The 25,344-nt window shown below is 36.1% G+C and overlaps 1 protein-coding gene across 1 annotated transcript in view; it reads left to right on the top strand.

The window, feature by feature from the left end:
* The window catches only part of LOC131957964 (deoxynucleoside triphosphate triphosphohydrolase SAMHD1), a 28,209-nt gene extending 9,460 nt beyond the window's left edge, over positions 1–18,749 (top strand). Inside the window, exons 3-23 of the mRNA XM_059322838.1 lie at positions 204–269; positions 3,986–4,155; positions 4,767–4,882; positions 5,364–5,431; positions 7,483–7,554; positions 7,763–7,858; positions 8,012–8,059; positions 8,306–8,470; positions 10,691–10,782; positions 11,080–11,136; positions 11,289–11,496; positions 11,667–11,714; positions 12,080–12,154; positions 12,950–12,994; positions 14,522–14,611; positions 15,489–15,545; positions 15,710–15,754; positions 16,766–16,837; positions 17,427–17,528; positions 18,118–18,255; positions 18,563–18,749. Of these exons, the coding sequence (XP_059178821.1) occupies positions 204–269; positions 3,986–4,155; positions 4,767–4,882; positions 5,364–5,431; positions 7,483–7,554; positions 7,763–7,858; positions 8,012–8,059; positions 8,306–8,470; positions 10,691–10,782; positions 11,080–11,136; positions 11,289–11,496; positions 11,667–11,714; positions 12,080–12,154; positions 12,950–12,994; positions 14,522–14,611; positions 15,489–15,545; positions 15,710–15,754; positions 16,766–16,837; positions 17,427–17,528; positions 18,118–18,255; positions 18,563–18,652 (1,920 nt within the window). The 3' untranslated portion in view covers positions 18,653–18,749. The remainder of the gene's footprint in view (positions 1–203; positions 270–3,985; positions 4,156–4,766; positions 4,883–5,363; positions 5,432–7,482; positions 7,555–7,762; positions 7,859–8,011; positions 8,060–8,305; positions 8,471–10,690; positions 10,783–11,079; positions 11,137–11,288; positions 11,497–11,666; positions 11,715–12,079; positions 12,155–12,949; positions 12,995–14,521; positions 14,612–15,488; positions 15,546–15,709; positions 15,755–16,765; positions 16,838–17,426; positions 17,529–18,117; positions 18,256–18,562) is intronic.
* Positions 18,750–25,344: the final 6,595 nt, after the last annotated feature.

The following is a 25,344-nucleotide window of genomic DNA, read 5'->3' as shown; positions in this document are numbered from 1 at the left end:
AAAATAATCTAAGTAAAGCTTATAAAAAATATAAATTCGAAAAAATGTTACAGTGGTTTTAAAAAAATAATATTGTTATATCGTATAATATAGACTAATTATCAATCTCAATAACATTTTTGCATCAATACTAATACGTTCGGGACTTGTAGAATTACTTTATATGAATTTTTTAATTGTAAGCTTATTTTCTTTTCTTTCAGAGATGGATTTTAGGTTGTGGTTTTCTAAATAATAAATCAAAGCAATACACGTACAGTGAGAGCTCTGTAAGGGTAGTCTTTTGGTTTATACAATGTTTTTTGTCACCAGTTAGAACCCTGTATGATTGCAAACTTCACTTATGTATGCTATCCAAACGCAGTGTTTTATTAAAAGAATACGCTTTTCTTAAAAAATAAAGCGGGAGTTATCTCCCCTAAACTTTCTCGAATATTCTTATATAACACTAAGGGAGGTGGCAACTCGGGATATAGATATTAAATACTTAAACTTTTTACAATAGAATAGAATCTCGTAGAAAAAAGAACCAAGTGCACGCCAAACAATCTTTGTATAATAGTGCCTGTAACTTGCGTACTGTTTCAGATAGATAAATGAAATTTCAAATGTAAGTAAAAGATTTTATTCTCTGTCTTCTGTCAAATTTTGAGTAAATTCCGTTGACCGGATCTGGAAATTTACGCTATTTCCGATTTCTCAAAAACGCATGTGAATTTATAAAGTACTATTATACACATTTTTTGACGTTCACTTGGTGCACAATTCTATTTTTTCTACGAGATTCTGTTCTATTTTTACAAGCTTTTATTTAACTCACTTCCTCGTCAGTCGTCAGTCTGAATTAATGGTATGAATTTCTTTATAGTTATTTAAATAGTAGTCTATAATTTATTTTCTTCTTTTTAGTGCATTATTACATAAAAGCTTGTTATTAAAACGTTTCGAACATTTCTAACAGACAGATTTGTTTCAACGTTGGCACGTGAGTCATGACATGAAGACAATGCAACAGGACATTAAATTTGACTTAATTTGTTTGCTTGATTAATTCTTTATGACTTAATTAAAATTGTGTCCAAATAAGTAGGCTGTCTCGTCAAACTATTCCGCACTATTAGACAGCGTCATCGCGTTCGTTAGGTGCGCAATCGTTTTTAGTCATGCAACTCTATTGCATTAAAAAATTTAAAGTACTGAAAAAAATCCATAAAAACGTTTTAATAACAAGCTTTTATGTACTAATGCACTATAAAGTAGAAAATAAATGAGTTTCTTTAAATATATAGTAATATAATACACTAATATGTATATAACTATAAAGAAAAGCGTGGGTCACTATATTATCTATTGGATACTTTTACTACTATTTAGGAAGCGACCCACGATTTTCTTTATAGTTATGTAAATAGTAGTGTATGTATTAGTTTACTATATATTTAAAGAAACTCATTTACTTTCTACTTTTTAGTGCATTAGTACATAAAAGCTTGTTATTGAAACGTTTTTTTATTACAAGCTTTTATTTATTAACTTGCTTTCCCTGTCGTCATTCTGTCTAGATCAAAACGCCCTAGCGAAATTTCGAGCACTTGTAACTGATAGATTCAGTTCAAAGTTGGCACGCGGGTCTAGACTTAAAGACAATGCAATCTGACATTAAATTTGACTTAATTGGATGCCTAATGTATTTTTATGAATTAGTTAAAATTGGTTCAAGTTAGTAGGTAGTCTTATCCAACTATTCCGCACTATCATACTCGCGTTATTACGTTTATTAGGTGCGCAATAGTTTTTAGTGATTCAACTCTATTCTAAATTTTAACATTGTAAAGTACGGGAAAAATTCATAAAAAACTTTTTAATGACAAGCTTTTATGTAATAATGCACTAAAAAGTAGAAAATAAATAAATTTCTTAAAATATATAATTATACACTACTATTTTATATAACTATAAATAAAGTGTGGGTCGCTTCCAAAATATTAGTTAAAGTATCCAATAGATGATATAGTGACCCACGCTTTTCTTTATATTACATTTATAAATAGTTGCGTATTATTATATACTAGGCATGCTGCCCAGCTTCGCTTAGACTTTGGAAAACATTGAGAATTTGAATGCTTAATTAATTCGCCCATATAAGGGGTCGGTCAGTCGAGGTCAGTTTTGACCCCCTCATCGTAGACTTTTCGGCCAACCGGCCCCCGTGTTCTGTCGCCCCAAGGCAAGATCCTGCCAAATTTGAAGCGCCTGCGGCGCCAGGAAGTGCCCTATCGGGCACCCGACAACTTAGCTTTATAGATCATCTAGATCTAGATCTAGAATCTCTAGATCTATATGATCTAGAATCTCTAGATCTAGATGATCTAGAATATCTAGATCTAGATCAATATCTAGATCTAGAATCTCTAGATCTAGAATTCAAATAGATCAAATAATTTTTTAAAGTTTAGGCCGAGAAAATCGTATTGTATACATTTCATAGCGTACATAGCTCTAAATCATATTTGAATGAAATAGTTCATTTCTTTTTATTCTAAACTCGGAAGATGACGTCATCAGTTTCGTGCTCTTTTTTTAGTGTAAACAATAAGCGACGTCATTGATAATGCGTTCTTGTCCCAAGTTTAAACACTTTTCCGGTTGCATAAATAATACTGTTTCTCTACATTCGAATACGCCTTTATTTTTTATTTTTCTTCTTTAAATAAAATTGTGGTTATACATTTAAAACATCTAACATATATTTGTCAACAAAAGTCCGTATAAAGGTATCCATATATCGCTGCCGATTCTGACGTGATGTCCGGCGAAAATATTTTGCGGACAGAGAGAGAGAGAGAGAGAGAGAGAGAGAGAGAGAGAGAGAGAGAGAGAGAGAAGAGCGCACCTGGCCTTTTATTTATTAGGATTTTTAAGAAATTGATTTATTTTCTACTTTTTAGTGCATTATTACATAAAAGCTTGTCATTAAAACGTTTTATATGAAAAAAAATTAAAGTTTGAGTAATTAAAAATGGATTAAAAATCATGTCTATACCCGAGTTGCCATCCCCCGTAGTGTTATATTGGAATATTTAAACTACTATACTCAACAATAAACGGGGAGATAACAAGATTAATTACTAGCAATCGCTTTGTGAGACAGTGGTCAACGGTGAATTCTTTTTTCACGGCTGAGTTGTGTTTTTGTTTTTTGTCTGAGCGGCAACCACGGACTAAGCAGAGTATTTTAGAGATTGCAAGCTGCAACAGATCCGGTTGTAACGAAAATATTTATATTTCTAGCCTATGTGGTGTCAGGTTCATTTAGAACGAATTACCAAAACGTGGAAAATTGAATTAAAAATATTCAAAAACTTTGTAACAATAAGCTTTTTTTTTTATTTTTACTAAAAAACTAAAATATGTAAGAGATCTCTTAGGCAAATAATGTTTTTATTTTAAAAAAGCAATTTAGTTTTATTTTCTAACTTTTAGTGCATTTAGAACCTCATTTTTATAAATGTTTTTATATTTGATTAGTCTATTTAACAAACTAATTTAACCCTCTAAACAACAATGTAAATTTAACCTTCAAGGAGATCTCAGTACACATCCACATCAGCAAAATGTTCAACGTCGACTAGATGGTCGAGTTATAGCTTGTTATCTCCACTACTTTTATTACTGAATGTTGTAATCTTTTAATAAAATTTTAATGACTATTCTAAGGTCTAATTAGAAATAAAATTAGAATTTTTAAAAATTTAAACCCAATTGTAGTACAGCAACTTCATTCAACTTTCTACATACAATAATCTACGATCTCTATTTTCTAACATAGTTAGCAATTTGATTCATCATTGCAATTTTAATTTTTTAAAAGGACTATTTTCTCATAATAGTAGGGGAGATGACAAAATAAAATGTTAGCGATATATATTTAATTTATTCTATATAACAAACGAATCTCACTCTATAAAATACAATGTAAATAAAGACTCCCAAGGTGATCAACGACCCTGTACACGGCCACATCAGCCTCAGCCCTGTGTGCCAGAGAATTGTGGACAGCAAATATTTCCAGAGACTCCGTCGTCTCAAGCAGCTGGGCATGGTCTACTACGTGTATCCTGGTGCTGCCCACAACAGATTCGAGCACTGTCTGGGGTTTGTTGGTCGTTGTATCAGGGTTTGTTGGTCATTGTCAGGGTTTGTTGGTCATTGTCAGGGTTTGTTGGTCGTTATGTGCTGGGGTTTGTTGGTCATTATGTCTGGGGTTTGTTGGTCGTTATGTCTGGGGTTTGTTGGTCGTTGTCTGCGGTTTGTTGGTCGTTGTCTGGTGTTTGTTGGTCGTTATGTCTGGGGTTTGTTGGTCGTTATGTCTGGGGTTTGTTTGGAGGGTGGTGTTTTGTCGTTATTTCTGAGTTTGTATGCCTTCCACTGTCTAGGGATCGTTGACAGTTATGTCCACGTTTGTTTACGTTTTGTCCAGGTTTGTTGACATTTATGTCTAGGCTTTGTTGACCTCCACTGTTTATGTTTCAATGACCTTTATGTCATGTATTTGTGGAACGTTCCGTCCACTGTCTTGGGTTTATTGTCTAACCATTAAGTTGTCTGACTGTAGTTGACCGTTCTATCTGTTCACTCTTGGTCCTTGTAGCGGTCATTCTATGCATTCAGAACCCCTATGACTATTGATTGTTTTATTTAAATACATGTTACACTATAGGAAACTAACTTAAACAAGCTTTATTTTTCTGCGTGTATTGCAATAGTACTTATTACTTGGCTGGCGTGTTTGCCCGCACGCTACGAGATAACCAACCAGAGCTAGGAATAACCCAGCAAGACATCACTTGTGTAGAGATAGCTGGTCTGTGTCATGATTTAGGTAAGTCAAGATAGATGGTATGCGTCATGATTTGGAAGGGGTAGACAGAGTTTCTTCCACACAACTGCTTCAATGGGAAGAAAGTCTACCATCGCCCCCCCCCCCCCAACGAAATGTAATTTATACAGAAAAAAATATGTGTAACAGTGTGCCCCCCCCCCTGGAAATTTTAGTCCGCCCCCTCCCCCAAAATTTATAGTGAACCCCTTCTCCCTCCCTACCCACATCCCCCCCCCCCCCCTCGGAGAAAAAAGTATGGAAGAAACACCGGGGGTAGATGGTCTGTGAGTAAAAGTAACGTAGTTAAGTATGAAGACAGTAAGGGTTTGTTTAGACTTAAAACAGTTGTTTGAAAAATGTATAAACAACAAAATAAATATGTTTAACTATATGCTTAACCTACTGTTTAATTTATTATGCGTTAAATTAATAAGCATTCTATCAAAAGACTTACGTGTTGTTTATTTGTATCGATCCATAGGTCATGGACCATTTTCGCATGTCTTTGATAATCGGTTTATGCCGATGGTTGGAGTTACAAATTGGAAGGTATGTTTGATAGGAAAACCTTACGTCCACAGGTCTACTAGAACTATCAGATGCAGGTCAGAAGTTTTGAGGTTTACAGCAATCTAAGTAGTCCAAGGCAGTCAAACATCGAACTATCGATTTTTCAGCTGGCAGCTGATTTGTCCGTTGCCATAGTAGCTCATTTATGATAGTGTTAGGCCAGTGGATTCGAAGGATCTTTCTGATTGTGTTAGTGTATTCAAAGGATATCTGTGAATCATGAGTTTAAGAATCATTTTCTCTCCTTATTAGTGGCAGTTATTCTCCATGTCTTAGCTCATTAGAGTAAAATAGTGTGTTGAAGACCCGGATTTTTACTCCACGAGAACCCCAAACATTCTTCAATTGGTTGAAGATTAACCTTGCTTGCCCAACTTTTTTTGTATGTCTGCTTCTGTCCCACATTGCCTAACAAGAATGATTCCAAGGTTGGTGAATCTATACACTTCTTCTAGGGCTTCATTTGTCAAATTTATAGCCGTGTTTCGTGATACATTGACTTTGAGAAATTCACTTTTCCGTCTGTGGATGCTAAGGCCAAGGCATGTAGAAAAAGTAATAACATTGTTGGTTTTACCTAACAATTGCTGTTGTGTTTGATAAAGAAGGGCCAGGTCGTCAGCTAAGTAAATGCCATCGTAATCTATGAAATTAATCAAGAGAGATGAGTTCCACGCTAGACTATTTTCAATGACAGTCTATGAATGATCTTTCCTTCTATTAGTTGAGGTCTACTGCTCTCTTAATCTTGTTTAATAATATTCTGTTGAAGACTTTCCTTCGAAGGACAGTAGTGCTATCACTATTTAGTTAGAAATGGCAAATAAATAGACCTACTGTTCGATAGTTGAAAAAACATTGTAAGAAACTGAAACATTGAAACACAAATTAAAATTATCTATCATGTTATACATTGAAGTAATTAATGATATCAAACACAAAATAGACAGAGACAAAAAAAATGCTCTTAAAATATCAATTGTTTAGTTACCACAATTAGACTGACAATATATTGAAAGTTACTTTTTATGCTTTGTATGTTTGTTTTTTTACAATTTCTATGAAATTCGGCTCGTGGATCAAGACCCGATCACAGTGTAATAAGACATTAAATTTGACTTAATTGGATGCCAAATTAATTTCATCTGTTTCGCTTCTCTCTTCACACCAACCTTTACTTTTTAATCCAACCTTCAAATTTCCTCCCCATTCATTCCTACACACCTCCTTTCTCTCGCTCTTAACACACCCGCTTTCACTCGACCAGTCACTTCCTGTGTTACAACAACACACACCCGGCCTCGCCTATCGCTAAAGTATATATACACACACGCATGTGATCCGTCTCTCATATAAACCTTTCATACATATTACATCACCACAACTATATTATGAATTGGATACCTTTACTAATATTTAGGAAGTGACCCACGCTTTTTTGTAGTTATTTAAGTAGTAGTGAATTATTGTAATTATATTTAAAGAAAAGCATTTATCTTCTCTTTTTGAGTGCATTATTACATGCATTATTATGCATTTGTTATGTTGTATTATTTAATTTACAATATAAATTGTTGGAAATCGATAATACCAAAGCCTAGCAACAGAGAGCTAGACTGTTAACGCGAGAGTCTCGATTTTGAATCTGGGCTCAAGTCAGAAGAGCGTCCCTGAGTCCACCCAGCTTTGATGGGTACCCTTATCTAACGTTAGGGGTAATGAAGGAGGCTGGGCGTAGTGCTGACCACAATATCCCTCCATATGCCGAAGTCAATAAAACAGATGAACTCTACTTCATCTGCCCTATGTGTCATGGTCACGGATGGGAAGAGATGATCATGATCGATAATACTATGATGTTAAATTGTGTTGTCACAAAATAAAACAAAGAAGTAGAGAAAAATTGTATTATAGTTATGTTAGACAAACTTTAACAAAAATAAATTCTATTAGTTGTGTAAATTTTATTGTTTATACAATAACATATTCATATATTTTACATTTTTTGTGTGTTCTTTTTGGGCAAACAGCACGAAGACATGTCTCTCACGCTCTTTGATGCCATAGTAAAGGAGTTAAAATTAACTGAGAAAGCCCAACAGGTGCTTCATTAATACATGTACAATAGTTCATTATTTTTAGACTAAATTTTTCTCAAATTAAACACATTTTAGAACAAAGAATGCAGTTTTAAAATAACTAAATTTTAGAAATCTTTTCATATAGTCTAAAGACTTTTAGGTATTTCCATTATAAAATGTCTTGCTAGCAGTGTCAAATAAGGCTAAAACTTTTACCTATCGTGCTTAGAGCTCTTCGACTGGGGGCCAATGGAGGGAATCAGAGAAATTATCTAACGATGATGTGACTTTCATAAAGCAAATGATTTATGGGAAGCCGCACAAGGTAATACTTATTAAATGAAAATATAAGGGTATGTTTTAGCTAAAAGTTCAGTGTTTCAGAACTTTATATACCTTTTAATGTAACTTGTAAGTATGACTGGGTCTAATATTAAAGCCAGTTTTCTACTCAGAAGAGATTTATTGTTTTCTTTAGGACCTAAAACCATCAAGGAGTTCTGAAGAGAAGCATTTCCTTATGCAGGTGACAATTTATACATACATATATATATATATATATATATATATATATATATATATATATATATATATATATATATATATATATATATATATATATATATATATATGCAAATAAATATATTTATTTATTTATTTATTTATGTGTGCGTGTGTGCGTTTGGCGTGAGAGCGTGAGTACGTGTTCGTGCGTGCGTGTATGTATGTCTTTGTTTGTGTGTGTAGGATCAATGTACATAACTTTATACAGATAGTATCCAATGAAGAGAGTGGAGTAGATGTCGACAAGATGGACTACTTTGCCAGAGACTGCCACCATCTTGGATTTAAAAACAATTTTGACCACATCCGTTACATGAAGTTAGCCAGAGCAATAAAAGTCGATGGTAAATGGAGGATATGTGTGAGAGACAAGGTAAATACATCTCCACAACAATTACAGCTTATGGCTTTCGATAGTTGTTTTTTTAATATGAAAGGGTGGCAAATTTGCTCTATTGAGTCATACCGCACATAAATATATAACTGCAGCTACAGAATGACTTGTTAGGCGTAGGGTTTGTCTCGTTGGACAAGAGGTCCCTTAATACGTAATAGTGTGTTTTATTAATGTTATGTTATGTTATTGTTATTGACTGGTTGCCAATACTTGGGTTAGTGAAAGGGTTTAAAAATATGAGTCAATAATTAACTCAGTGCAAAAACTTGACAGTTATTTAAATTTTAATACATGAAGGTTAACATTGAGAAATTAACAAAGGAGCAAAGTCAGATTAGCCTGGCGACTGGTCTCCAGGGCGGCATGGTCACACTTGCTCACACACGGACCTCTGTAGCGTCTTGACTTTAGCCCCAAGCTGGCCGGCTGTAAAATATATTTGACAAAACTTCCTAACATCTGTGTAATATACACATTCATTCGGACTTCAGTTACATACAACGTTACTATTGTTACAACGATAACACTACATTTACTATATTACATAAGCCTGACATCGTGTCTACCATAAACAATACTAAAATACCCTTTCCATTCATACATTTTTATACACATTCCATACTTATAAATTATAAATCTAAAAGTACAGTTAATAAAATTAAGTGTCAATTACCTTCCAATGAAGCCAAACAATCCTCTACACACGTTGCCAAAAAGTAAGATAACTTAGTCCGTAGATAACACGTGCCGTAGCACCAAAGAACGTGTACCTCCGAAGAGGGAAGAAGGTAGAGTAATCGGACTGTGGCGTCCTATCCTACAGGTCACATGATTCAGGCTAGTCCTCATGACCGCAGTCCGAGGTCGAGGGCAGGTCAGCCTTACGATACCTCTGAACTCAGGTCCAGGCAGAGGCGTAGCGACCCTTCCCGGCGCCCGGGGACATACTTTCAATTTGGCGCCCCCTCGGGAGCAAATTTTCGATTTGCACCCCCCCTCGAACTTTTCATTTGCACCCCCCCCCCCTCAAACTTTCAATTTGGCGCCCCCCCCCCTAAGGTCGGCGCCCGGGGACATATGTCCCCCTCCCCCGCCCCCCCCCCCCTCGCTACGCTACTGGGTCCAGGTGTGCACCGTTACCTTTGGGGTAGCAATAAGGGGGGATAAGTGGAGACACCATGATAGATATTTAGAATATACTAAACTACCCGTTATCTAGTTAGAAAACTGTGGGTTTCGGGGATCATCCATAAATGACATCACGTCTGTCACTTATCATCACAAAATAACCAGACCCCACATTCAAAAAGACGTTTTTTATCTTTTAAAAACACCGATAGGCAACTTCATCATTCACGTTTTAAAAACAAAAATTGAAAAAAATAATAACTCTGTCGTGATTTGTCTCGATACCGTTCCTCTCGCATGGTAGTCATTACACTACCATTTTAGCTATATGGGCAGTGATAACCCAAAGTTGAATTAGTCCTAAAATGTACTGCAAAGTAAGAAACCAGTTATGCGAATAGGTACTATTATTTTTAATTTAATTAGGGGCCTATATCCTAAATTAGCCAATTCCATAACTAAACAAACAAAGATTTATATTAAATAATTAAGGCCTGAAATAGTTTAGTATATAGATTCTAGTTCTAGATTCTACATGTAGAATTTACGTTAAGTCTAGATCTAGATCTAGAATCTAGATGTAGAATTTAAGTTGAGTCTAGATCTAGAATCTAGATTCTAGTTTTTGCCGTAACTCTAGATCTAGAATCTAGAACCTAGATTATAACATAGATAAATCCCATTCATTCTCGATTTAGATGATCATTGAAGCTAAAAAAAATATTAATATAAAATAATTAACCTGAAATAGATTCTAGATCTAGATTCTAGATGTAGAGTTTACATTAAGTCTAGGTCTAGAATTTACGATAAGTCAGTTCCATTGCTAAACAAAGATTAATATATAATAATAATAAAGGTCTGAAATAGTTTAGTATAAAAAAAATGAATTATCAAACATGTAAACTTGAGTTTTAGTAGTATATAAATAGATCGTAACATAAATGTCTGGCTTTGATCAGTTCTTTTATGTTACCAAGAACTAAACTATTAAAATAAATTCAGTCTGTGATAATTTAAAATAGGACATGGTAGTCTCACGACAACCTTTGAACTGCTCTATTCCAGGAGGTCCCTAACCTGTACAACATGTACCTGACGAGATACACTCTGACAAGATTCGCCTACAACCACAAGGTCAACCGCTCGATGGAGCTGATGTGAGTACATGTATTTGTTAAAACTTTCTAAACGTGTGAGCACATGTATTTGTTAAAACTGTGCAAATGTCTGAGTAAATGTTTGTGTTAAAACTTTACAAATGTGTGAGTAAATGTATGTGTTAAAACTTTACAAATGTCTGAGTAAATGTATTTATTAAAACTTTATACATGTTAACCTAACGTTAGTAAATTCCTAAGGATAAAATTATCTATCATTTGTGTATGCCAACTGAGTAATCTTAAAAAATTCCACTGAAAAAATTCATGTTATTATTTTCTTTCAATTTCGTGTAGGCTAACTGATGCTCTCAAAGCCGCCAAAGGCTTTGAAATACAATACGCTGTTGAAAAGTTGGTACATTTTAATATAATTTTAATATCAATAGTTATTTCATCTAATACAACTCTTTTATAAAAAGCTCTCTGTAAAGTTAACTAATGCTTTGTATTACAAACGTATAAAGAAAGACAGTTTTATTATTTTATCTAAATATATCCTTCAGGGTTGTTAAAAGTTTTACAATCTCTGAGTGCATAAAAGAACCAGAAGCTTACAACCAACTGGACGACACAATTCTAGTTAAGATTCTTCAAGCGCAGGGATCAGACTTTAATAAGGCTAAAGAGATTATCCGAAGAATACAAAACCGTCAGTTTTATCCAGTCATTTATGAAAGCCCTACTTTATTTACAGAATTGTTTCCATCAAAGGTTAGATAACTCTCATATGTATGCGTGTGTCTATATTTATGTCTGTGTGTCTTTCTGATTTGTCTTGGTATGCATCTATAAATATGATCACAAATGTGGACCTATACGCATATACAGTTTATGAGAGTGTGTCTATGTAAGTATGCATAACTTATATTAATATTTTCCAGCAAGTTATGAAGGAGACGATAAAGAAAAAATACGATGAACTAAAAGAGGTAAATGTATCACAGTCACACATCATTCTTTTATTTACAGTATTGTTATCGCTAGTAGTAGTAGTAATGTACTTGTATTAGTATCATTAAATTCATTTCATTATTAGAGTATTATTATTACCAATAATATTCAGGGTGTGTTTAACTCGCTTGATTTTAAAATAATATTCTACAGATGTATTAACATGCACATTATTTGAATTGGTTACCAACGTAGGCCTACCATCTCTAACAGTAATAAATTCGTTAAAGCAGTTCACAAATACGCGTAGTTTTACTTTTTACTATTTGTTTAAAATGAATGTTATTAAGTTATTATAGAAACTTTGATTTATTATTGGCTCATCGAAATAATATTTTCCAAGGAGCTACCAGAAAATAAAAGAAAGGATATAACAACTGACATGATCCAGTTAGAGCAGGACAAATTTGTCACTTTGGTAAGGGAAAAATATGTTTGTTCAATTCGGGTGCTTTGATTTCGTCAATTTAAACCACTTAATTCACAACATGAATGAAATTATATAAATTGTTTTTTTAAGTAGCTCCAGTGGCGTCGGCAGGGGGTTGGTCACGGGGTGGGGGTTACAACCCCACCCCCACACACACACAATGGACCCCTCTGTAAAAACATTTTTACTGACATAATACTACTGTTACTTATTTGAATCTATTTCTGAATAAGTATATATGTTTACTTGTATAAGTATGTTTAGAACAGTCATCTAAAAACTGACTCTATGTTCACTCTGAGTTGGTTATTCCCCCCCCCCCACCTCACCACCTAAAACGGGACAGGCTGTAATTGTTTAGAGAGACAATGTCACACCTAGGTATACGCTGGGTAGAATAATTGACCTAAAAAGACCACTCCAACCCACCCCGAACTGATCTATTAAGTACATTTGGGAAAACGCATAACGATGTACCAAAGTACCATGCCGCCAGAATCATAGCTTTTGAAACAACTAAAACTCTGTAAATATTGTTTTTACAATTACCAGTTAAGAGGTGTGTCATCAATACAGTGATCTAACCAATTTAACCCTTACCTTATCATTATGTTAAAAGATGATCTTTACAGAACACAAAAAAAACAGTAGCTAATAAAAAAAAATGAACAATCTAAACTGTAAGACCAATATTTTAGTTATATGTAGGCTATTATTCAGATATTTTTAAGACAAATTTTCAAGACGTAGCGTATTCTGTAAGGTATTCTACCTTTATTGCAGACAATATTTCAAAAGATTTTCGACAAGCTCATCAAGCAAGTAGAGGTATTGCTACTATAAACTGTAATATTTATTTAGCGGTGTTAAAGTTTTGCATACACATTCACATACACATGCACATGCACATGCTTATACACGTACACGTACACGTACACGTACACGTACACGTACACATATAAATATATATATGAAAGTCTGAAATGTAGAGCAGTGCATGGCCATCAGACTTCGGAGGCTTTCCTATTACGGACCGGAGTAAGGCAGGGTTGCCTACTTTCACCATTCCTGTTCCTGCTGGCCATAGACTGGATTGTGAAGATGTCAACAGAGAAAACGCGAAACGGTATACAGTGGACACTGGAGCCAGCTGGATGACCTGGACTTTGCTGACGACCTGGCCCTTCTTTCTCACACCCAAATGCAGGATAAAACCAACAGGGTTGCTAATTTTTCTACATGCCTGGGCCTGAACATCGATAGAGGGAAAACTAAAATTATCCAAGTCAATGCATCAAGCATAACATTAGCAGAAGAAGCGCTAGAAGAAGTAGATAGATTCACCTACCCTGGAAGTATTGTTGATAAGCAGGGTGGGACAGAAGCAGACAAAAATAAGGACGGGGAAGGCAAGAGCAATCTTCAACCAACTAAAAAATATTTGGGGTTCTGGAGATTTAACCATTGGAATAAAAATCCGGATCTACAACACACTAGTAAAACCTGTTTTACTCTATCGTGCTGAGACATGGAGAATAACTGCTATAAATAAGAAGAAAATACAATCATTTATAAATGCATGCCTCAGAAAGATACTGCGAATTTGCTGGCCTAAAACCATCAGAAATGATGTTCTATGGCAACGGACAAATCAACTGCCAGCTGAAGTAGAGATCCTCCAGAGAAAATGGAAATGGATTGGGCACACAATCAGGAAGCCTGTATCCAGCATAACAAGACAAGCCCTCACCTGGAATCCACAAGACAGGAGGAGGAGAGGCAGATCGAGAAAGACCTGGAGACGTGACCTGGAAGAAGACACCAAGAAGATTGGATACACCTGGGGACAGTTGGAGAGACTAGCCTTGGACAGAGACGCATGGAGAGCTCTTGTCAGCGGCCTATGTCCCAAGAGAGGCGACATGCAAACTTAACCTAACCCACAGTTAGGTTTAGGGTTATACGTCCATATTTGCATATAGACCTTTAATTAGAAAAGTAATATATTTCCTGAACCCGGGCAAAGCAGGGTATAAGCTGTTTAAAAACACACAAGTCACGGTTCACCTTACAAGCCATAGGGCAAGTTCATGGTTTTCTTTGAATGAATAGTGTTGTCATTCCAATGCCCTGCCTCTTTTACTTTCCCTAACGAGATTTAAGTACCCATAATATCTGCACGAGTATATATATATATATATATATATATATATATATATATATATATATATATATATATATATATATATATATATATATATAATCATACTTAGATACAGTAAAACTTCATTTTATATACAATGTGAAATGTGAAGCTTTGTTTAACTAAATAAATATGACTAAATATCTTTGTAGACGTGCGAAGGATATAAAAACTGGGATAAGCAAACAACCGACAGCGTCACAGCTTGCCTTAAACAAGTGTCACAAAAACTCACCGGCATGGTAAAAAAAAATATTTTTATATTTAAATAGTTTATTAAAACAAGTAATTAAAAAAAGTCTAGTGACAATTTTAGCGCAATTTCCTTATGTTATCTAAAAATAGCTCTGTCGTAGCGTAAATCAAGAGCAGGGTTAGTAAAACCATTGGTTAGTTATTAAAACGTTTTTTATTAAAAAAAAAATTCAGTATTTTACATGTTTTATTTACAATAGAGTAACATGACTAAAAACCATTGCGCGCCTAGCTACTGAACGTGATGTCGCAGCCATTGAACGTGATGGCGCAGCTATTGAACGTGATGACGCGTGTGGTGTTGTTGGAAAAACATGCCTACTAATTCGGCCCAAATTTTAATTAATTCAAAAAAAAATGTGTGACCGAACGAAAGGATATTTTTGAAAACTTTCTTCGGCAATATTGTTCTAAATTATGGCAGGAATCGATTGGTACATGTTTCAAGTCGCTAAGTGGTATGGTTGCCGAGATATGGGCCAAAAACTGCATTTTTTCGAGGTTTTTTGGCTTTTTCGGGAAATCCATGAAAGAAACCCTGAATTTTTATGGCCTATGTTCATCCTCGTAACTTGCTTAACATAATTGCTTTTGTAACTAGTCATCGATATTGCTTCGTTGAGGAGGAGATACGACTTAAAGCCCGGACACACATTCATACATCCATACATTCATCCATCCATACATTCCCAGAAATGACGAGTTAATAAACGCAATTCTCCAGAATGGAAATTGCGCTAAAAATTTAAATGACCTTCCATGTTTTGAGATCTCACTCCTGTCATTATTGGTGATTCTTTCTGGCTAATTCTAATTGATATTTTTGTTCAGAAAAAAAAATTAAATCCTATTTTAAAATTCTAGGTTCTAGTAAAAGACTTAAACTTTGATAATGGAAATGATGTTCAAACAAATATCCAGGTATTTAAGATGTGTATATGTATCATTTAAAAAAAAAAGCTATTTTAAAACTTTAGTGATACAAAAATAGTTTTAATATTTGTTTTAATGTAGAGGTTACATATGTTTAAATGCGAAAGAAAAAACTATTTTTAAATTCATTACCATTTTTATTTATTTTCTAGTCTGAATTCGATAAATTGAAAGATGCGAATTCCCCGCTCAACAAGGTGATACGCTGTTTTTTCTACACGCAAATTATTATTATTTCTTTTTTGTAATGAAACATTGCTTAAGCTGGCTCTATATTTTTTCGATCAAGGGCATTTCTTCAAAATCTGAAGTAATCAAGAGAATTAAGTCTCATAACCTTATGAAACTGTCTATATTAACAGAAAAAGAACTCAAATTATCATGTTTCTATGGAAACAGAGTAAAGTAAAACACAAGTGTGTGTGTGTGTGTGTGTGTGTGTGTGTGTGTGTGCGTGTGTATGCGTGTGTGTGCGTGTGTGTGTGTGTATGTGTATGTGTGTCTGTGAACACGATAACTTGAGTACCGTTACAGCTAGGTTGATGAAAATTCATATTTAAGTATTATATCGAATTTGTAACTTTTCAGCATTTTCGGTAACCGGAAGTGGCACTTATTCTACTTTCAATTTTTCAAAAGCCTGTAACTTGAGTACTATTTCAGATAAATAAATGAAATTTGACATGTAAGTAAAAGATCTAATTCTCCGCCTTTTGACAAAATTTGAGTAATTTCCATAGATCGGAGGTAGTAATTTACGCTATTTCCGATTTCTCAAAAAACGCATGTGAATTTATAAAGTACTAATAATATTCCGCACTATTCTACACATATTGGTTGGTGTTCACTTGGTGTGCAATTCTTTCTTTCTACGAGATTCTATTCTATTTTAAAAAGTTTAAGTAATTAAAAATGGATTAAAAATCATTTCTATATTGGCCCGAGTTGCCATCCCCGTAGTATTATATAAGAATATTCGAGATAGTTTAGGGGAAATCTATTTTGGAGATATATTTAGTCATACCAGCATATAACTTCAATAAGGCTACACAAACATTTTCTTTTTACTTTTTAGTATATTTTTCATTTGTGATTTCTGTGTGATTTATAAATATAGTAGAAGCTATCTCCTTAAAAAAATATTCTATGTTAGATTTATTTATCCTAACAAAACTTTAAAAGTTCTTTAGTTTTGTTATACTTTTCAGGGTAAAACCTTATCAAACATCAAAGCGATAATCGACCAGATGCACCACTTGGCTGAGAACTATGTTATACAGGTACGTGTACAAATATTTTGTGAAAAATGTTTTCATCATGCAATAGGGCAGATAAAAACAGTTACTTTTGATAAATAGTAAGTAACTTTATAAAGTAGGACATCTTTACTTCAGGTAAAGTTAGAAATAAAACTTCGAAGCTGTAAAGTCATAGTTTTCGTGTCTGGCTGCTAACTGGTTCGATGTAATATTATTATATTTATATGTGTTTCAAAAACCAGAATTACTAACGTGTTATTTAAACAACAAACATTTTATTAAATATTTAGCGTTTAAAAAATGATAATTTGTGTTGTTTAGTGGGCCTTAATTGATTTTACTTGAATTAAAAAACAAACGAATATTTATAGTAAACTCGATAGTATTTGACTAACATACAATAAATTTGAAACATTCTTCTCCAAAACAAGGGGAATAGATTTAGCTCACTTATAAAAAAAAATATTGCCTATACCCGTCTTCATTTATAATATTTAGGTATTCGATTACAATAAAACAATTTAAGCTAAAACAAATTAATAAAACGTATAATACGTATGCGATTTATTAATGCGGATTATAGTTTACATATAATTACCTTTTCTTTCAGGTATATGGCTTAGACTTTGGAAAGAAGGAGAAAGATCCTCTTGAAGAACTTTATATATACACAAAGGGTGCCGATGGTGCAAAACAGATGAAAAAAGGGGAGGTATGTGTAAATCCTGTTCATAACAAGTAATTTAAATGGCCAGTTGGCATTCGATTCAAACGATTTGGGTAATTTAATAAAACTCCTCAAATTCACAATAGTATATTTTAGGAATTGAACATTTTATTTTTCGTAACTGTGTCTTAGTTTTGACTTTTTTCCATTCTTACTAGAGTTTTGACTACCACGTTGGGTAAAAAATGCACAGTTGGGTAGTTTCAAATAAGCCTATAAGTAAAAAAAAAACAATATTAATGTTCATTTAACTTAGATCAATTAAAAACTACTTGGGGTTTAATGTTTTAAAGTTCCATCTGAAAATTTAACAACCATGCTCATACAATATGAGCCGCTACATTGTTTGTCAGAACAAAACATAGGCCCGACGAAAGGGGTTTAAAATACGTGAGTTAATTATGAGGTAGGAACCAAATTATGTTGAGGTGGGGATTATGATTTATAATCATCTAAAACAATGACATATTTCCACTCATTAAACACACAATTCAGTAAGATACTACTGCCACTAACTTATACTTCCACAATTCAGTAAGATACTTCTGCCACTAATTTATCTCTCTAACTACAGTTCAGTAAGATACTACTACCACTGACCTATCAAGAGGCCATAGTCAGAGTGTTCTGTAGGAAATCTGAGACCGACATGGACAAAAACCTGAACAAGCTGGTCAAAGAAAGCTTTAAAGATTGGTTCAAAGAAAATCAGGTACACTGGCACAGTGTAGTTAATCATTAATATTTTTAAATCCAAATTAAACTAAGAAAGTGTGGGTTTTTTTTTTTAATTTTGTTTCAATAGACTGAAAATAAGCTTTTGTAAGATTACTAGATCGTAGATTATAACTTCTGATATATAAGCCTAGCTTCATAAGTAATTTAAGTTCAAACTTTAATATTTGATCCTCTCTCCTAACAGCGCACGTGTTTAAAATAGTTTCATTTGTGAGTGAATTTAGCACAATCTCATGATTTATATAAAACCCTTTTAAATTATAAATTTTATGTTTTTACAGAAAGATGTAAAAGCTCAGGTTAACGAACGTATAATATATGAAGCGGGGAAAATGCTGGAAAGAAAAAAAAATAATGAAGTGACTACGTAGAAGGAAATACCTTCCGACCAGCCTGTGCTGAGCTGTTTTTATTTTATAAGGCTGGCTTATCTAAGTTTCTAAGATTCTTTAATTTCATAACAACAAATATTCTTCCAATTGAATATATATATATATATATATATATATATATATATATATATATATATATATATATATAATAAAGCAACTTTAATCTATAAGTATTTCACGAACCAGCCTCTTTTTATTTATCAGATGTATTTTCTTAAACAACAACATTAATTCGTCGCATCTGTTTACCGATCCATTATACAACTTTTTTCCTTAGATATAGCGTCCTTTAATCTGGTGCCAAATTATAGAACAACGCTCCTAATAAGATAAAACTATCTGATATTCAAAGTATATTAAAAACAAGACTTTTTAAAAAATATCTATTTCCTGACCTTTTAAAATGAGTAATTGCAAAATTTCTCGTTTATCTAATCCATATTCTCATTTTATTACACAATATATTATATTTACGTAACGAGTCTACTTAAACGATCCCATTATGAGCTTACGTGTATTGTTTTAATAGAAATTACTGCTTTTAAGTGTTGGAGTTGTTTCTGATCGATGTTTTAAAATGTTTTTTTTTAATGACTAGAAGACTTTAAAGGACGACCTCTATTACTTTAGGCCTATGTTGGGAACACAGACACGCCTTTACGTTTGATGTAGTGCGTCACGCAACATATAAGACAAACAACCACAAACGGGTTACAAAACAAGACTAAATGAAACAACGACTCGTTAACAATAAAAGAGTTTAATACTATGTACACTATCTACACAACATAGTTTAATCTAAATATAAATCCATAAGCTAGTACACAAACTAAGCTATCAGTGTTTCTTCCAGGCATCTCTTAGCCCCCCCCCCCCCCAAGAAAGAAATTGAATTTATATAGAAAACATACTTTTACTAGTGTCCGCCCCCCCCCCGGAAAATTTTGCAAACAACATTCATCTCCCTTCACTTTTTCACTACAGCATACATTTCATTGTGGCTTACAATTGCTTTTAATAAGTAACTCAATAGCTAATGTCATTTAAAATCTTTAATGAAATTGTAATCTTATTTTTCTGTGGGTTGTAGTTTTCTCAGTGGCGTAGCGAGGTCGGGTGTCACCCGGTGCGGCACTTATAGGGTGTCACCCCCCCCCCCCCCGCAGAGGCGCAACGACCCTTCCCGGGGACAAACTTTCAATTTTCGATTTACACCCCCCCTCAATCTTTCGATTTGCACCCCCCCCCCCCCTCAAACCTTCGATTTGCACACCCCCCCCCCCCCAAACTTTCGATTTGCACCCCCCACCTCTTAAAAGACTATTTAACACTCTAATTAATCACTCTACTAAGTGGAATTATCATTTTTCTCTATATATTTTGCTATTTTTTGCCTTGGTGTCACCCCCCTAAATGGTGTCACCCGGTGCGGTCCGCACCCCCCGCACCCCCCTCGCTACGCCCCTGAGTTTTCTTTTACTTTTTGCTTTAATAATTAAAATTGCCATTGTTTTTTTTAAACAATTAGATATGTATAGAACAGCTGGTTGTTATTATGATGCTAATAGTTTTCATGTTTGTAGATTGATTACTCATTAATAACACTTAGATTTTTTTGGTAGCTTTTATTGTGTTTTAAAAATTTAGTTACCACATTGTAATTCTCAGCACACTAGTTTATTAAAACTTTTTTTAAAAATGGATTTATATTTTGTTCTACTGATTCATATATTATAAACACTAGAAATGTAAGTTTTAATATGATTTTAAACTAAGATAACAATGTGTCTTAAACAGACAACTTAACATTGCCGGTTTAAATAATGTCTTCAGCCTGGATGTAAGGAGTTATCGTCATCAGTTATCGATCGTGTCATCCGCCCAGATTTTCATGACTTTGTTCGTATCCTAAGCGCGGCCACTGAATGCTATTCGTATCAATACTTGACAAATAAACTAACTGTCCTTAGCCCAAAATACAAACCATAACTACAATAGCATACCACGTTAGTTTGTTTCGCGTGGTAAATAACGCCATTTTATGTCTGATATTATGTTCTCTAAAAACTAATCTAAAAAACTTCTAAACCAAGAGTAAGATACTAACAAACAACAAACACATAAGTACGTAGAAACGATGGGAAGACATTTTGTACAACCCCACAATTTGTAGACGAGATAGGAAGACATTTTGTACAACCAAGCAATTTGTAGACGAGATAGGAAGACATTTTGTACAACCAAGCAATTTGTAGACGAGATAGGAAGACATTTTGTACAACCCCACAATTTGTAGACGAGATAGGAAGACATTTTGTACAACCAAGCAATTTGTAGACGAGATAGGAAGACATTTTGTACAACCAAGCAATTTGTAGACGAGATAGGAAGACATTTTGTACAACCAAGCAATTTGTAGACGAGATAGGAAGACATTTTGTACAACCAAGCAATTTGTAGACGAGATAGGAAGACATTTTGTACAACCAAGCAATTTGTAGACGAGATAGGAAGACATTTTGTACAACCCCACAATTTGTAGAGGGGATGGGAAGACATTTTGTACAACCAAACAATTGGTAGACGAGATGGAAAGACATTTTGTACAACCCCACAATTTGTAGAGGGGATGGGAAGAAAAGCTTTAGAGCTGACTTGTCTCCACACGTAGTCTTCATTGGTGTGTGCCACATCTACTTGTCCCCAAACCGCCTCTTCTATAACCCTGATCAGGCAACAGTACAATCTTGCCATATGTATACATAATTTATTCCCTGTACGATCTGCTATTTTCTGAAATAAAACGCAACACTTATTTTAAACACAATACGTTTCAACAATTCAAATTAGTCTGCATATTCTTTTATCCGTAATACAAGTAAATGAAACTTAGAAGACAAACCTTTACCAAGAAGTTTTAAAAACAAACCTGTTCCTATAACGTATGGAGAGAAAAAACTTTACTTTTAGGGTTATGTTAGAAATATTTTAGGTCATCTCAAATGATGAGTGCGAATTGTGGTTAGTCTGTGTTGTATTATTTACTTTAACGTCAAATGTGGGTATAAAAGCGGACAGGAAGAATTTTTGTTAGGCTGCTAGGATGGTGGTGTTGTGAATTGTGGATAGCGTAAGGAAAACTTGTAGTTTGTTTCAATTGAGTAAAATCGACAACCTGTAACAAAAGACATCGAACCTGTAAAAAAAAGACATCGAACCTGTAACAAAAGACATCGAACCTGTAACAAAAGACATCCAACCTGTAACAAAAGACATCCAACCTGTAACAAAAGACATCCAACCTGTAACAAAAGACATCCAACCTATAACAAAAGACATCCAACCTGTAACAAAAGACATCCAACCTGTAACAAAAGACATCCAACCTGTAACAAAAGACATCCAACTGTAACAAAAGACATCCAACCTGTAACAAAAGACATCCAACCTGTAACAAAAGACATCGAACCTGTAACAAAAGACATCCAACCTATAACAAAAAACATCCAACCTGTAAAATATGCAGCAGCAGCTTGGTCCAGTTCCCTGCACTTTGTTTGGTCCCTGACTCGGCTATAAACTCTCAACACAAACTCGTTGAAAGTACTGGGGTTTAGTATACGGCTCTCCTGTGGGGAGATGTACTGGGGTTTAGTATACGGCTCTCCTGTGGGGGAGATGTACTGGGGTTTAGTATACGGCTCTCCTGTGGGGGAGATGTACTGGGGTTTAGTATACGGCTCTCCTGTGGGGGGAGATGTACTGGGGTTTAGTATACGGCTCTCCTGTGGGGGGAGATGTACTGGGGTTTAGTATACGGCTCTCCTGTGGGGGAGATGTACTGGGGTTTAGTATACGGCTCTCCTGTGGGGGAGATGTACTGGGGTTTAGTATACGGCTCTCCTGTGGGGGGAGATGTACTGGGGTTTAGTATACGGCTCTCCTGTGGGGGGAGATGTACTGGGGTTTAGTATACGGCTCTCCTGTGGGGGGAGATGTACTGGGGTTTAGTATACGGCTCTCCTGTGGGGAGATATACTTGGGTTTAGTATACGGCTCTCCTGTGGGGAGATGTACTAGGGTTTAGTATACGGCTCTCCTGGGGGGGGGGAGATATACTTGGGTTTAGTATACGGCTCTCCTGTGGGGAGATGTACTAGGGTTTAGTATACGGCTCTCCTGTGGGGAGATGTACTGGGGTTTAGTATACGGCTCTCCTGTGGGGAGATGTACTGGGGTTTAGTATACGGCTCTCCTGGGGGGGGGGGGAGATATACTTGGGTTTAGTATACGGCTCTCCTGGGGGGAGATATACTTGGGTTTAGTATACGGCTCTCCTGGGGGGAGATGTACTAGGGTTTAGTATACGGCTCTCCTGTGGGGAGATGTACTAGGGTTTAGTATACGGCTCTCCTGTGGGGAGATGTACTAGGGTTTAGTATACGGCTCTCCTGTGGGGAGATGTATTAGGGTTTAGTATACGGCTCTCCTGTGGCGGGAGATGTACTAGGGTTTAGTATACGGCTCTCCTGTGGGGGAGATGTACTGGGGTTTAGTATACGACTCTCCTGTGGGGAGATGTACTAGGGTTTAGTATACGACTCTCCTGTGGGGGGAGATGTACTGGGGTTTAGTATACGACTCTCCTGTGGGGGGAGATGTACTGGGGTTTAGTATACGACTCTCCTGTGGGGGAGATGTACTGGGGTTTAGTATACGACTCTCCTGTGGGGAGATGTACTAGGGTTTAGTATACGGCTCTCCTGTGGGGAGATGTACTGGGGTTTAGTATACGACTCTCCTGTGGGGAGATGTACTGGGGTTTAGTATACAACTCTCCTGTGGGGAGATGTACTGGGGTTTAGTATACGACTCTCCTGTGGGGGGAGATGTATTAGGGTTTAGTATACGACTCTCCTGTGGGGGGAGATGTACTGGGGTTTAGTATACGACTCTCCTGTGGGGGGAGATGTACTGGGGTTTAGTATACGACTCTCCTGTGGGGGGATATTTGTACTGGGGTTTAGTATACGACTCTCCTGTGGGGGGAGATGTACTGGGGTTTAGTATACGGCTCTCCTGTGGGGGGAGATGTACTGGGGTTTAGTATACGACTCTCCTGTGGGGGGAGATGTACTGGGGTTTAGTATACGACTCTCCTGTGGGGGGAGATGTACTGGGGTTTAGTATACGACTCTCCTGTGGGGGGAGATGTACTGGGGTTTAGTATACGACTCTCCTGTGGGGGGAGATGTACTGGGGTTTAGTATACGACTCTCCTGTGGGGGGAGATGTACTGGGGTTTAGTATACGACTCTCCTGTGGGGGGAGATGTACTGGGGTTTAGTATACGGCTCTCCTGTGGGGGGAGATGTACTGGGGTTTAGTATACGGCTCTCCTGTGGGGAGATGTACTAGGGTTTAGTATACGACTCTCCTGTGGGGGGAGATGTACTGGGGTTTAGTATACGGCTCTCCTGTGGGGGGAGATGTACTGGGGTTTAGTATACGGCTCTCCTGGGGGGGGGGAGATGTATTAGGGTTTAGTATACGGCTCTCCTGTTGGGAGATATACTGGGGTTTAGTATACGGCTCTCCTGGGGGGGGGGGAGATATACTTGGGTTTAGTATACGGCTCTCCTGTGGGAAGATGTACTGGGGTTTAGTATACGGCTCTCCTGTGGGGAGGTGATAGGGTTTAGTATACGGCTCTCCTGTGAGGAGATATACTGGGGTTTAGTATACGACTCTCCTGGGGGGAGATGTACTGGGGTATAGTATACGGCTCTCCTGTGGGGAGATGTACTAGGGTTTAGTATACGGCTCTCCTGTGAGGAGATATACTGGGGTTTAGTATACGGCTCTCCTGTGGGGAGATGTACTAGGGTTTAGTATACGGCTCTCCTGTGGGGAGATGTACTAGGGTTTAGTATACGGCTCTCCTGTGGGGAGATGTACTAGGGTTTAGTATACGGCTCTCCTGTGGGGAGATGTACTAGGGTTTAGTATACGGCTCTCCTGTGGGGAGATGTACTAGGGTTTAGTATACGACTCACCTGTGAGGAGATATACTGGGGTTTAGTATACGGCTCTCCTGTGGGGAGATGTACTAGGGTTTAGTATACGGCTCTCCTGTGAGGAGATATACTGGGGTTTAGTATACGACTCTCCTGTGAGGAGATATACTGGGGTTTAGTATACGGCTCTCCTGTGGGGAGATGTATTAGGGTTTGGTATACGGGGGATAATCATTGATTGCGTAAATTGTGCGTTCAACCTCAGACTCACAAAAAATATGTTGTAGCTAATAGAATCAACAAAACAGCAGAGGCTATTGATATGTCGGGAGACAATACCAACAATTCAACACAAATTTCCGATACTTCGGGAGACAATACCGAAACTGCAGCACAAATTTCCGATACGTCGGGAGACAATACCGAAACTGCAGCACAAATTTCCGATACGTCGGGAGACAATACCGAAACTGCAGCATAAATTTCCGATACGTCGGGAGACAATACCGAAACTGCAGCACAAATTTCCGATACGTCGGGAGACAATACCGAAACTGCAGCACAAATTTCCGATACGTCGGGAGACAATACCGACACGGCATCACAAATTTCCGATACGTCGGCAGACAATACCGACACTTCAGCACAAATTTC

This window comes from Physella acuta, unplaced genomic scaffold (assembly GCF_028476545.2).
Source record: "Physella acuta isolate Inbredline_101_S28 unplaced genomic scaffold, ASM2847654v3 ptg001281l, whole genome shotgun sequence".
NCBI classification, from domain to species: domain Eukaryota; kingdom Metazoa; phylum Mollusca; class Gastropoda; family Physidae; genus Physella; species Physella acuta.
This window is presented reverse-complemented; position numbering and strand designations above follow the sequence as displayed.